The 14323-nt window shown below is 40.6% G+C and overlaps 1 protein-coding gene across 1 annotated transcript in view; it reads right to left on the bottom strand.

Moving 5' to 3' along the window:
* Positions 1–14323, bottom strand: part of Ccdc192 (coiled-coil domain containing 192) — a 63854-nt gene that overhangs the window by 1028 nt on the left and 48503 nt on the right. The window contains exons 4-5 of the mRNA XM_090339990.1: positions 12599–12730; positions 11367–11423 (exon numbers count right to left, since the gene is read on the bottom strand). Of these exons, the coding sequence (XP_090196116.1) occupies positions 11367–11423; positions 12599–12730 (189 nt within the window). The remainder of the gene's footprint in view (positions 1–11366; positions 11424–12598; positions 12731–14323) is intronic.

Raw genomic sequence — 14323 nt, 5'->3', positions numbered from 1 at the left:
ATGATTTCACTTGATGGTGTGGTACTTCATCTTCATCATGTTCCCATTTATGCTGACACACAGAAAATGATAAGCAGGTCAATGAATCCTTTCTAAAGTATGTTAAAGCTGGATTGTAACTGTGGGAGGCTGAGAGGGAGTGGGAAAGGGAAAGAGTGATGGAATGTGATAATACTGGAATATATTGTCTTAATGCATGTAAATGGCACAAGGAATTCCACTAAAAGCTGTTGAACAATAAATGTAGAAGGAATGGGGAAAAAAGCAATGGAAGAAGTTAAACTGCCTAAAATTACAATATGTGCATATGTAATAAATCATAAAATGATGTTAAAGCTGATTTACACAAGGCGCAGTGTGCATACCTGCCACACAGACCTGAAAACATATTTATGGATCTGCAGTGATGCATGCAGATTGAAATCTGACCACATTCTCCCCCTCCCTTTCCTTTCCTTTCCTTTACCTTCCCTTCCCTCCCCTCCCCTTCCTCCCCTCCCCTTCCTCCCTTCCCCTCCCTTTCTTTCTCTTCCTTCCTTCTTCCCTCCCCTCCCCACCGCTCCCCTCCCCTCCACTTCCCTTCCCTTCCCTTCCCTTCCCTTCCTTTCTTTTTCCTTTCTTCCTTTCTCCTTTGAATTCAGAACCCTGTAACTGTGCTGTTGCCTGGCACTTGTGCTCCCTCCTGGTGTTCTACAACTTGAGCCATGCATCCATCCTGGCTTTTTGCTGCCTTCAAACTCCAATTCTCCAGATCTCAGCTTGTTGAGTAGCTAGGTTTATAGGTGCAAGTCACAGGATCTCAGCCACTATTCTTCATTTCTAAGGCTGCACATAGTCTTTGCTAGAACAAAGCTCTCCTGTTTTCACAATATTTATTCATGAGTAGTAAAGAGAATTGTGTATTACCCAGAACATATAGGTTGCCATCCATTAAAAACTAATGAAAATTCAAGCTCCTTAAGAAAAAATGCAATACTTAAAGATATTCTGACACCAGTTATTTATCTTCAATATCATTGGAGACAGGAGTTTAAGTCATGAATAGAAGAGGGCAGTGAAAAATCCAGTAGCATCACAGTTCTGTTTGAGTCAGTTCTCAAAGTGCCTAGCGTGAAGCTAACCAGCAAAAGGTGGCTTTGGGCAGGAGTCAAGTGGAGTCTGGTAGTACTAGGGTTTGAACTCTGGGTCTTGGGCTGCTAGAAAGGAACTTGAACTGCACCTCCTTTTGCTTTGGTTATTAATGCCTCCCCCAGCCTGGCTCAAAACTTTCCTTCATTACCTGTGTAGCTAGGAAGATAAGACACCTGGCGCCATGACCAGATTTTGTTGACTGAGATGAGATCTCATGAACTTTTTGCCTGGGCTGGCCTTTGGTCTTCAGCCTCCTGACTTCCACCTCCTGAGTTGCTGAAATCACAGGCATAATCTACTGTGTGTGAACTTGAAGTCTAAATACATATCCTGAAATCTCTCAGCTGAAAGACCAAGTAGGCTTTTCAGGTCACCTAGTTTTGGAAAAGTCATAAAATTGTCCTCCACATTGTTACTGAGTCTCTTTCCCACCATGCTTTGTGTTATCTCAATGCACTGAAGATTGCATATTAACAAATATTTAACATGCCAGTTATTCAGTCTGAAATCCATTTCGATCCTGGATTTCCATCCTGTGACACACATATCCACGACAATGGTCTTAAAGGAACATGGCAGCTTTTCAAGGGTGAAGTGTAATGAAGCTCTTTAATCAGTTTGGCTACCCACTGAGCCCCGTCTCTGGGGATGGGAAGAGTATTGGAGGGAGGGAAGAGACATTCCCATGGGCTCCCACTGGACATAACTTATTTTTAATGTTTAAGGTAAACACCTCACTGCTGTTCTCATTAGCAGTCCCACAACCAGAAAAAGGCCTCCTATTCTCTTTCTGCCTGGCCCCTCTGCTGAACTTCTAGGCTGACTGGTCACATTGTTCTTGCACCCACGATCTTTCATGTGCTCCGAATTCTTCCCTACGCCTGGCCTGCACAATCTCTTTTGATCAGATGAGCCTCCTCCTGCTTCTTCTCTTAATCCTTCTTCTTAATCAGCTCTTCCATGAGGACAGACAATAACAATTAATGGCCCCAAAGCTGCCCAACCCACTAAGCCCTGAAGGATGAAACCAGCCTGTTAGGATCAGCCAAAATCGTTGGAGAATGAACAGTGAATATCTCCATCTTTTGGTTTTGCATTCCTATGTCTCTTCCTGGGATTTTGGAGACTTACTGTGACTTTTCTGTGAGAAGTTCAGATCCTCTTTAGTTTAGAAAGTGTGAAATGATTACTTTAGTGTTAAGACGCTGACTCATGTCTAAACAATATGAGCGAGTTGGCTCTCTTGCATGGTTACCCTCTTTTGAAAAACCATACTCATTTAAACGTCTGTCTCAACTTTATATGGTCACTGATTTTTATTACCGATTCCAGCATTCTGGTAATTTCTTCATTTATAAAGGTTCCAGACCCCTGCTTCCTCCCTGAAGTCTCCTGATAAGGTTGATGTCAGCTCTCCAGACATGGCATTTAAAAAAGTTGAGACTGGACAAATCATAGAAAGATTTGTATTTCAAATACCTCAACTGATAAACATCTATATAGTTATACAGTTACTTAAATGAGCATTTAAGATTTAGAGCCATTCTCTATTTGGCAGGGAGAGAGTCACCTAGTGGATGAGTTCTGAGAAATTAACACAATGTATTGGTTAAAAAGTAAGTCTTGATGCTGGGAATGTGGCTTAGTGGTAGAGTGCTTGCCTAGCATGCATGAAGCCTTAGGTTCAATTCCTCAGTATAACGTAAACAGAAAAATCTGGAAGTAGTGCTATGGCTCAAATGGTAGAGAGCTAGCTTTGAGCACAGCACAGCTCAGGGACAGATCCAGGCCCCGAGTTCAATCCCCAGGGATGGAAAAAATAAGTCTTCAACAAGGTTTCCCTGAGCTTTGATTGTGGGTTTATCCATTCTAGAATTCGTGACTGAAAATTAGAATATGGGAAGGCTAAAACCGACACATGACAGAATAATGTAGGGAAGTAGGGACCATATTAGCCCTGCCTGTCTTGAGAACTGAAATTTGGAAGGTTAAATAGTCTCATGGAAATATGAAGTATACTCTGCCTGCCTTGATTCTGCACTGGCTTCTTGACTAAAGGAGGTGAGAGTGTTGCTAGATGCAGCTATCTAAATAGGGATAGCAAAGAAACTTGAACAAAGTCAGCTATAACCCTGCAGCACTGAGCACTGCGAATAAGTGTCATCATAATTTCCACTTGGGACATTTGTTTATGAGGTCATGTAAGAATTGGAGATTAACAGGTACAATGATGTTCTCCAGGGGCCTGAGAAGGGAAAGGTGAAGAGGGAAAGCTGAAAGAGCAGACATCTGATCAAAATTATCTTGAAGCATCAGAAACAATCTTTCCCCTTCCCACAACTCTTGGGCAGTAGTTTTCCATTCCCCATGGCATTGGCGTCTGCCAACTGCAATCAGCGAATTCTTGCTTAAGTGAAGGTGAACAGAAACACCCAAGCTAATTCCTCCATGGCTACCCTGGCTGACACAGAGCTGATCATGCCCAGAAACCATGAAGAAATGCTTTGGCTCAACAGGGACATGAATTTACTTTGAAAACACTGAAATCATTAAGACTTACACTCCTACCATAGAATCTGGTACTGGAAAATACATGCTTGTCAACTGTTTAGATGGATGTCTAAACAGTGCTGACTGTTTGAGTAGGAATGGGTAGCAGTGGCCAGACAGAACTGTCACCATTAGTAAGTGTTAGCATAGCTACTGGAAGACACTACTGTGTCTGTATCATCTCATTTAACCCTCAGTGCTTCAGCAGTGAGTCCTATGAGGATTATGTTACACAAACCTTCACAATATCTCACAGAGACACTTTCACAGAGAATGCTGTTCAATTTTACACTGAACAACCAGTAAGTATGCTCACTAGTTTATTGTTGTTTTGTTTGGTTGGGTTTTAGGCACACATTTATATAATATATATACCTGTATTATAAGTATTCCTCTAAATTTTTTGAGAAATATGAACTTTTAATCATCATAATAAATATATAAACTAGACACATTTATACCCTTCCTTAGCAGTGGTGAAAATGAAGCTTCCAAGCAAAAATAAGAATAACCATTTTTCAAACTCAAAAATGCATAGACAATAAACTATAAAGCAGAATTCCTTGCATATAACTATGTCCTCATACCCAAGTTTTAGAAATTTGAGCAGAAGCACTCCACCTTTGGGTATGGTCCCCTGGAAACTTCTAGACACTTATGAGGATCATCTCTCTTCCTCTATGGCCTGCTGGGACCTCCAAAGTGACTTTAAATCCTACATATTCAGTGTCCCAGAATGATGGCTAGTACCAGTGTTTCTCTGGACAAGAGCACCCATAATCAATTGGTATTTGAATAAATAAGAAAATAATCTGCTGTGTTCAACCACTGAAATTCTGGATTGGCTAAAACAGCATTACCACACCTAATAAACCGAAGTGCCAGAAGTAGGAGCAAAACACCAAACTGACTTTACTTGATGTACAATCACCATATAGACTCGGTCTCTGTGAAGAACATTTTCCAAACTCTAGAATGGGTGGATGGGGCAATCTGGATTTAAAATCCATGATAAGATTTCTATTTAGACTGCTACAGTTTAAACAAAGCATTCATTTTTGAGTTGCCAACATTTATAAATAAGGAGACTTTACACAAAGACCTGGATTTTCATCTTCTGGGAAAAAAATGGATGATCTGGATAACTTGAACTTTATTTTCCTTTTTATGTAAGTCAGCAACTTCCAGACTACAATGACTATTCCAGCTTACTTTTCCCTCTGTGTTATTTACTTGGCTTTGGACTTTAGATAAGCTTTCCTGCTGCATTATCATAAATTGCTGGGGATTGAAAATATGCACTATCAGCTATACTACAATTATTATGCAGAGAGTTCCTTAATTATTTACAGTTTATGCCTTTGGCTTCTTTTGCTGGGGATTACATGTATTGGCATTCCACATCACAGAATATTACTCAGACATAATCCCTCCCAATAGTACAAATATATGTTAACTTAAAGAAAATATTGGGTCTACAGATGTTCCCAGGGGCAGGAGCATGCAAGGCTGGCCATTTCAGCAGGATGCTCGCCCAGGCCAGGGCTCTGGTGTGGAGGAAGGTCCAGGCCAAAGGCAGTGGTTCCTGAGTAACTGCACATGATTCCCAGATACTTCTTGCATCAACATCAGCAGCATCACTCAAAGGACTTTGAAAACCACACTTTGTTGGATTATAATCCCCAGAGTTTCTGAATCAAACATATAGAAGCCTGGGGCTGGGAGTTTGGCCTAGTGGTGGAGTGTTTTCCTAGCATGCATGAAGACCAGGGTTCAATTCCTTTGAACCACATACATAGAAAAATGCTGGAAGTGGCTGTGGCTCTAGCCTTGAGAAAAGGACAGTGCTCAGGCCCTGAATGCAAGCCCCACAACTGGCAAAAAAACAAATGTAGAAGCCTGAAAACCTGCATTTCAAGCAAGCCCCAGGAGATGCTAAAGCCACTGACCCAAAGAACACACTTAGAAAATCATGATAATGTTTTTGAAAAGAACTGATTCTCAGTTATAAACAATTGGAACTGATTCTAACCAGCTTAAAGAAAAGGACCATTTCTGAATAGCTCCTAAGTGGTTCAAAGCAATAGGAACCTGATTCAGAGAAAGATCTAGAAGAACTCAGGTCCAGGTGGCATAAATTCATTTGTCATGATGCCTGGGAATCATTTCCAATTATAATTCCCTTTTGCTTTACCTGACAAATGTACAGATTTCCTGCAAGAATAATTCCATGCATGCCAGTGCTGGTGGGTCACGCCTATAATTCTAGCATATATGAGGCTGATATCTGAGGATCCTGGTTCAAAGCCAGCTCAGGCAGATAAGTCCCTGTGAGACTCTTATCTCCAATTAACCACTCAAAAAAACAGAAGTAGAATTTTAAGTCCTCAATATTGTGAAGAACTTAAAAATAATTGAAAGGAAATCTGGATATTATAACCGAAAAATTTGTTTATAGTCATTTATAAAAGAAAAGAAAACCCAAACAAACAGCCCATGTAGGAAAACCAAATTGGGGCAGGAAGACTCTGCACATGGTCTAAGCTGAGGCTCTTACAGAATCTTGATTTAAAAAGTAAAATGGCAGTTTACTGCTTCTTTAGAGAAAGAAAGGAAGAAGTTAATTCTTTGGGAAGATCCATGGGTACTAAAAGCAATCAATTTCATGGCCAGTGTTCCTCTACTTTTGAGCCTGTGAAAATCCCTGTGGACCAAGGCTCAGAAGCTTCTAGCTTCAGAGATACAGCCGTCACCTGGGGGACTGAAGCGGGCTATGCATTTCATTGATGAGATTCCTTCACTTTAATTTTCTTAACTTTTTATCTTATGACATCTCTCAAATAGTGTCCCACCTGCTAAAAACAGGCAAGGAATTGATTCAATCATCTAGAATTGATTAACTTTCCCTCATTTTCTTTCTCCCACCCTCCCTTCATACATTTTTCCTGCCTAAGCTAGCTTTGAACTGCCATCCTCAGATCTCAGCCTCCTGACTAGCTAGGATTACAGGCAAGAGCTACTGGCACTAACTTAAAGGCATCAATTCTCAAAGGAATTTTCCTTGTAATACTTAGTCTTGGACCAGGAGCATAGTCTAGTGTTAGAGTGCTTGCCTAGCATGCAAAAAGCCCTGGGTTTGATTCCTTGGTACCGTATATACAGAAAAAGCTGGAAGTGACACTGTGGTTCAAGTGGCAGAGCTCTAGCCTTGAGCAAAAAGTGTCAAGCACCAGCACTGGCAAAAAAAAAAATAATAAGATACTTAGTCTTCTGTTTGTCTAATATGAACAATTATTTTCAAATCATTACAAATATTTGTGTCATTCTGTGTAGCTTCTCAGCAGAAAGTAACCAAATAGGAGAAATGACCATGCCGGGGGGAACTTCACTCTGCAGGTAGCTCAGCCCAGCCTCCCATGAGTGCCTGGGGAGGATACTGCCTTAAACTTCGTGTTGCTCTTTTCTTTTCAGCATAAGCTGTGACAAGGCACAGTAGACAACAGGTTGAGATTTTAATCTTCAACGTACTGGCAAATGATAACTCTGAAGTGTTAAGACTTGTGCCTCTTTTTCATTTCATGGGTATCAACGTAATTATGCAATAAAATGATTCAACTATTGAGCTGCAGATGAATGAATAGGAGCAAGCCCAGACACCAGGCTATTAATTGTCATGTTAAGACAATGATTCTTTTCCACATTTTTCTAACTTCACCTACACAGGGGTTTTCCGCAGCTGGATTTTCTTTCTCTTCCTTTCATTTCCAGTCCAGGAAGGCAACCTCTTCCATCCCTTGGGAGTTACATCTGGCAGTCCTAGCCTCAGATGAAAGAGCTGGCATGTTGAAGAAGCACAATTCTTCCCTGAAGTAATTTTCCCAGGGATACAAAATTTGCATCTATTTGGGTATTTGAACAATTCATTCCAATGAAAGCTGGACTAGGGACAGGATAGATTCGGAGGAAGACATTAAACATAGACTTGATGTCAGCTCTCATGGAATTCAGGTTTGGCAGAAGAGACAGCCACATCCTATTGTTTTGGCATGGGCCACAGTGGGGAATACAGAGAAGTTCTGAGTAAACACCAAGGCAAGGAGAGATGACTTCTGGGCTGATGGGAAGGGGCAACTTGCCATTCTGGATTAAGAACCAGAAATGTCTGGCAGGGATGACAGGGAGTTTTCAATGAGCAATAAGCAAAGCCCTGAAGAAGGACGCTACAAGGGCTGGAGGTGAGGATGGGTGGTCACAGATATGTAAATGAGATGATGTAGGACAAGTGGTCAAATTCCCAATGTCCAACTAGTCACTGGCCATAGCATCAGTCAGCTTTTGCTCTCCCCCAATGACGGTTCTGATTGGGGGTGTTGGGAGTCACTAAGGACAGCCTCTGAACTAAGGTTCAGAGTGGGTTTATGCCATCCACAGCTGAGGAGATGAGCTACCTCCTCAGGCATGTGCCATTCCTTCACTGGAGTGCAGATGCTACTAATCCATCTCTCTTGTAGCCTTCATTCAATGATATTAGCTGAGATCTCTAACTTCTAAGACTTGGCTTTGGTCATATGTACTGCTTGACACAAAGCTTTGTTGAATGAATGGAGGAGTCGTGGGAGAACGTGGGTAGCTGCCATGCACCCAGCCCTGTACCTGACACAGTGCGTGCACACTAGTGGCACTGCCCTGAATGACCTGGGCCTTGATGTCAAAAATATAGTATGTCAGGCACACTGAGCTTCGTTCAATAGAATAAGGCTTGAACTTAGGTCTTCACATTGCTAGGTGGGGGGGGGGGGGCTGTACTACTTGAGCCACACCTCCACCCCTTCTTGGTCTGGTAACATTTGAGACAGGGTTTTTCTTGCATCTGGGCTGGTCTGGATCATGATCCTCCTGGTTCAGCCTCTTACTGTAACAGGGATGGCAATTACATACTACCACGTCCAGCTTTTCTAGTCTCATGAACTGTTTGCATGGGCTGGCTTTGAACTGCAATTTTCCTCATCTCTACTTTCTGAGTAGCAAGGACATCAGAAGTGAGCCATGGGTGGGTGGCCTGCCATTTCTTTCTTAGTTTTTAGTGTTCTAAGATCTCCCAAGAACATTAAATCCCTTATCTCAGAAAACCTCATGTACATTATTGTTAGCATGACCTTGATACCTTAATCCCCTTCTCTCTGACACTCAAGTAGGTCACACTCTCCTTGTGAGGGTCATCTTTTGGTTCTGTTTGTTTTTCTGTGTGCACTTCAAATCTTTTCTACTTTTTTTGTTTGTTTGTTTTAGGAATCAAAAGTTGCTATCTCATGCAAATCAGGTAAGTACTCTACCACTGAGACACATTTTAGTTCCTCAATTCAAATCATTATACATGTTCTCTTTTCTTTTACCACTTCTATTTTTAGGAGAAAAGGAAATTGTAAGTAGAAACTTTTGAAACTATTTGACATCTCAGATGCACACGGAGGCTATAATCAGGAGAGACAACAAATTACAATAGCAAAATCATGAGTTTTAGCGTATGACCAATGATCTAATGTAGTGAAGATAAAGGGTTGTTGTTTTGTTCCCCAGTTTGATAAATAATGTTCATCCTGTTTCATTTTATTTTGATTTAGTATTCCTATAAAAAGTATCTTCCATAATATAAGAAGAAATCCAGTTCCCCCTCAATACCTATTATGGGAAATACTATTTTTATTTGCATTCATGAATGAGAGCAAAACCTTGATGAAAGCACTTAGATACTAACACTGAGATATGAGAAAATCGCATAAAAAAACTCAAAACCCTTACACAAAGAAGTCAGACAATCCCAGACCAGATAAGTCTGTAACCATGACAGGAAAAGACGAGAAAAACTAGGCAAGGAGGAAGGAAACCTTGCAGAAATTTCCCTCAAACACCAGAGATATTCTGTTTTTCATCTGTTTATCCTGAAAAGGTGCTAGGAGATAACATCTGCTTTCCTTCAAATATTCTGAGTTAACACCTTCCTCCAGGCCATCTGCCACTACAGGACTTCTCTGACTGTAGACATTATCTGTTACCTGAACACCAGGCCAAGAACAGTCACATGCAACAGAACTCTGGGCTAGTGAGGAATACTTCTGCTAGACTATGTCAAATGGCACTAATTCAGGTACAAGGCATTTTCAATATCAGTTAAATGAATATGCAAGCGCTCAAAAGAGTTTGAATTTATTAAAAGAGTTAAAAACTCTGTTAATGGTATGCCAGGTTAGTTTTTCTCTAAGTGAAAATGAGGCCTTTCCCAAATTTTACCCAGGTCAGCCCATTTCCAGGATTCATTATATTGTAGTCTAGGGCTGAGAGTTTGGCCTAGTGGTAGAGTGCTTGCCTAGCATACACAAAGGCCTAGGTTCAATTCCTCGGTACCACATACATAGAAAAAAGCCAGAAGTGGTGTTGAGGCTCAAGTGGTGTTGAGGCTCAAGTGGTAGAGCTCTAGCCCTTGAGAAAGTCCAAGGACAATGCTCAGGCCCTGAGCTCAAGCCCAGGACTGGCCAAAAAAATAGATAAATAAATATATTGTAGTCTATTTGTATGTTCTCTGGACTATAGCCTCTTAGGTCTGAGATATGTCTGAGGAACTTGATGCTATTATGATTGATCCTTTAATCAAAAGTTGGTCTTTAATCAAAGTCACCCCATATTAGCCAAGGTAGAGATAGAGAAGACAACTACGAGGATGGCAAACAAGTCTCTGAAAACTCAACTCTTAAATCATTAGGTTGTGGCTATGATGATTGAATTAAAAGGAGTGAAGAGCCAGCCATGGTGGCTCACACCTGTAATCCCAGATACTTAGGATCCAAGGATAGATTGAAGCTAGCCTGGACAAAACAAAACAAAACAGAACAAAACAAAAACCCTCCAGGGGACTCTTTTTCTCCAGTCAATCAGAAAAAAAAACAAACACAGAGAGATGGAGCTGTGGCTCAAATGGTAGATCGAAAAAGTGAAGCAAGAATGAGAGATTCTGAGTTCAAACCCCTGTGTCAGCACGAGAGAAGGGGGGGAGGAGGGGGGAGATAGAATGAATGAATGAATGGAGTACATAGTGTAAGATACTCATTAGTTGTTTTCTGTGCAAACAGGCTACAGTGTGAGTTTTTCAAAGTTCTTATTGGGAAAAGTATTTGCAGAAGAATGGATAATTAAGAAAACTGCTTTAGATAGTCACTTGCTCTAAAGACACAAGACTGGAACAAAATGATTATATATAAAATACACTGCTCAAAGTATGCCCAAAGACCACAAGCATTAGCATTCCATGCTGCCATTGTCACTTAGATGTGAAACTTTTCAGGCTTTACCCTTGTGTTTTCTACAGAAAATGCAAGATTTGTTTTAGGAGACAACCCCTGAGTTGAGTTTTCTAATATCAGATGCTCAGAAGCTCTGCTCTGGACCTGCTTTCTACCTGTCCATGACTGTCTCTTCTCTCTGCCCACATGTACTCACTAAGTCAGCCAACCATCTTTTTCTATTGGCCATCAGGGTAGATCAGCAAAAATCTGACCTTTATTTACAGAGAGGCAGTAAAAATACTGATTTTTAGACTTGTATGTAGCAAACAAGCCTCACCAATAACATCTAGCAAGTCTTGCTGGAAAATATATAAATAATGGGATGAAAGAAAGGAGAAAGATACTTACATGGGCTCGAAGTTGCTCCTGGGAAGCTTTTACTTCAGCTTGCAGCTTTTCAATGCACTAAAAGAAAGAAACATTTTGGTACCAAGTGCAGAGATTTTCCTTTTACATATTCTAAGTCTTCCAGATATAAATATGTGCCAGTTCTCAAATCTTGTGACTTTTAGCTAGATGAGTTGGGAATCGTGATTAGGAGATCATCTCTCCCATTCCTAACCCCTTCCATTCTTCAGAGGAGCGCAAGGGCAATGAAATACACAAGTGTGTCAAGAACTAGAAAACAATGGGGAAAACAAGGTTAGCTTGATGTGCTGACATTGATGCTAACATCTGTCTATCTTGTCATACACATGCAAGTATATACCTTCACATGGAAACATAGTCTTGTGCCCCCAGAGCAGATACAATCCCTTTGGTTTAGACAAGAAGAGAACCTATGTCATTATATAGATACATGTTCAAAATTTGTATAAAGTAATTCATAAAATTATAAGCCAAATTTTGGGCCAAGACTATAGCCTCACGGTAGAGTGCTTGCCTAGCATGCACAAAGCCCTGGGTTCGATTCCTCAGTGTCACATACACAGAAAGAGCTGGAAGTGGTGTGGCGGCTAAAGTGATAAGAGTGTTAACCTTGAGAAAGCTCAAGGACACAGTGACCAGGCCCTGTGTTCAAACCCCAGGACTGGCAAAAAATTTATAAGGCAAATTTTATAATCTATTTGTCTTACTATATAGAAGTTGTTTCTTAATTAAGTGCAACCTTGAAAATTAAAAATACATGTATAGTCAATACCGTTTGCAAAATAGATAGAATATATAACCAAGTTTATTCAACAGGGAGCATTATTCAAACACTTCAAAACTAGAACTACAGACTTTAAATATTTGCTGTCAATATTCACCAGGAAATAAAATCGCTTTTAGCAAATAACAAACATTGATTTAATCTTTGTTTACATAAACATGAACTCCTCTCTCCCTTCCCTAATCCCTTCTTTCCCTTCCTCTCTTTCACCTTCCCTCTCACTTTCCCTCCTCCCTCCACTCTCTCTGCAGTGCTGGGATTGAACCCATGACCTTGTACATGGCTCTACCATTGAACTTCACCCTACCATTCATTAAATATTAATTTTCAGCCCAGCCAGAAATTGCCTTACAGAATTGTCAGTTCACGTACAGTTAGGTAACTTCTAAAGTGGCAAAGATGCTGCTTTTTTGTTTCCAAAACATACCTGGTCCTTCACAAGTATCATCTCTTCATATGGTTCTCCTTGGGCTTCCTTCCGGTTTATAACTTCTAGTTGTTTCTCTAGCCAGGAGACTTGATCAAGCAGTTTTGATTTAGTTTCTTCAGAGACTGCAAGCTAAAGATATGTTCTTCTAAGGGTGTGATGTCTTAAAGGTTCTTTTTAATCAACTTATAGATGTATAGCAATCTCCTATTGATACCTACGAAATATGAAAATAGCTTTCCTCATGACAAGAAAGAAGGAAATAATGCTGATTTCGTTTATTTCTGACAAGTAAGGTCTTTCTGTGAGAGAACTGATATCACACCTCTACACTTTGCAAAACATATCATTTGGAAAAGCAGCAAGTTGGACAGCAAAATCAAGATTTCAATGCAAATGTGAAATGAATTTGGGGAGGGAGGACACATGGGATAGGGGAGCATGGTGGAATGTGTGATTCAACAGGAAGCACTGTACATGCTGATGGACCCACTAAATGGTAACCCACTTATGCAATCTTTTCATGTTCAGAAAAAATACAAGATCTCAATATCATTGTGTTTCTAGGTCATGCTGTATTTGTACTGCTGAATCCGGAACCTAGATTTTGATTTGTGTTTGTCTTGAGAAAGGGGGAAAGAAGAGAGAGAGAGAGAGCAAGGAATAAAAAGATTGGAGAGAAGGGAGAGAAATGGGAGGAGGAAATGAAAAGAAGAGAGAAGAGAGGGAGGGAGGGAGGGAGGGAGGGAGGGAGGGAGGGAGAGAGAGAGAGAGAGAGAGAGAGAGAGAGAGAGAGAGAGAGAGAGAGAGAGAGAGAGAGAGAGAGAGAGTATTTTAATCAAGCTCTCTGAGTTTGAGCTGAGGCTTGAACTCAGTGCCCTGTAGCTTTTGCCACTCAAGGCTACAGTTCTACCATTTGAACCATAGCTCCACTTCCAGCTTAATTGGAAGTAAGAGATTGGTTTTTCCAGGTGCAAATGCCCCATACTCATAATCATAGCTACTCCAGAGGCTAAGATTTTAGGATTGAGATTCACAGCTAGCCCAAGAAGGAAAGCCCATGAAACTCTTGGGGTAAAAAAAATGTGCAGGAGCAGTGCCCAGGACCCAAATTCAAACCCCAGGACTGACAGACAGACAGACAGAAATTGGTTAATTGAAGAAAAGAGAACTTCCTGTCCAGGGAGGGAAAGTGGGAGAGAAACACAGGAAAGGGTAACAATGTTTGAGAAGTAATGTACTTACTACTTTACAAATGTAACTCTAACCCCTCCATACATCATCCTGACAATAATTTTTTTAAGAACTTTCTATCCACACTGAATTGGAATCATGACCCTCAGATCTCATGCTACTGAGTAGCTGGGATTATAGCTGTGAGCACTGGCTTGTTTCTATTTCTTATGAATATAAATCACAACATGGGTGGTTCACCTTCATAATCACCCCTATACCTAAACTTTTCCCTAAGGCTCCTTCTCCAAATATCATCACATTGAGCATTTGGGTAGCAACATATAATCTGTAACAGTCCATGTAATCTATATCTAGCCCTCCCCAGATTCATGTCCTTCTTATGTTAAAACTCATGTGATCATAACAGCTCCTAAAGTCTTTACTTGTTCCTACTTGAAATGTAAAGTTTAACATCAAACCCTTATCTAAATATGGTCCTAAATGGAAAAGACTAAAGCTACAGTTCATTTAGAGGTCAATTCCTCTCCA

This window comes from Megascapheus bottae, chromosome 10 (assembly GCF_031878675.1).
Source record: "Megascapheus bottae isolate mThoBot1 chromosome 10, mThoBot2.hap1, whole genome shotgun sequence".
Classification (NCBI taxonomy): domain Eukaryota; kingdom Metazoa; phylum Chordata; class Mammalia; order Rodentia; family Geomyidae; genus Megascapheus; species Megascapheus bottae.
The sequence above is the reverse complement of the archived record's forward strand: the minus strand, read 5'-3'. Positions and strand labels throughout refer to the sequence as shown.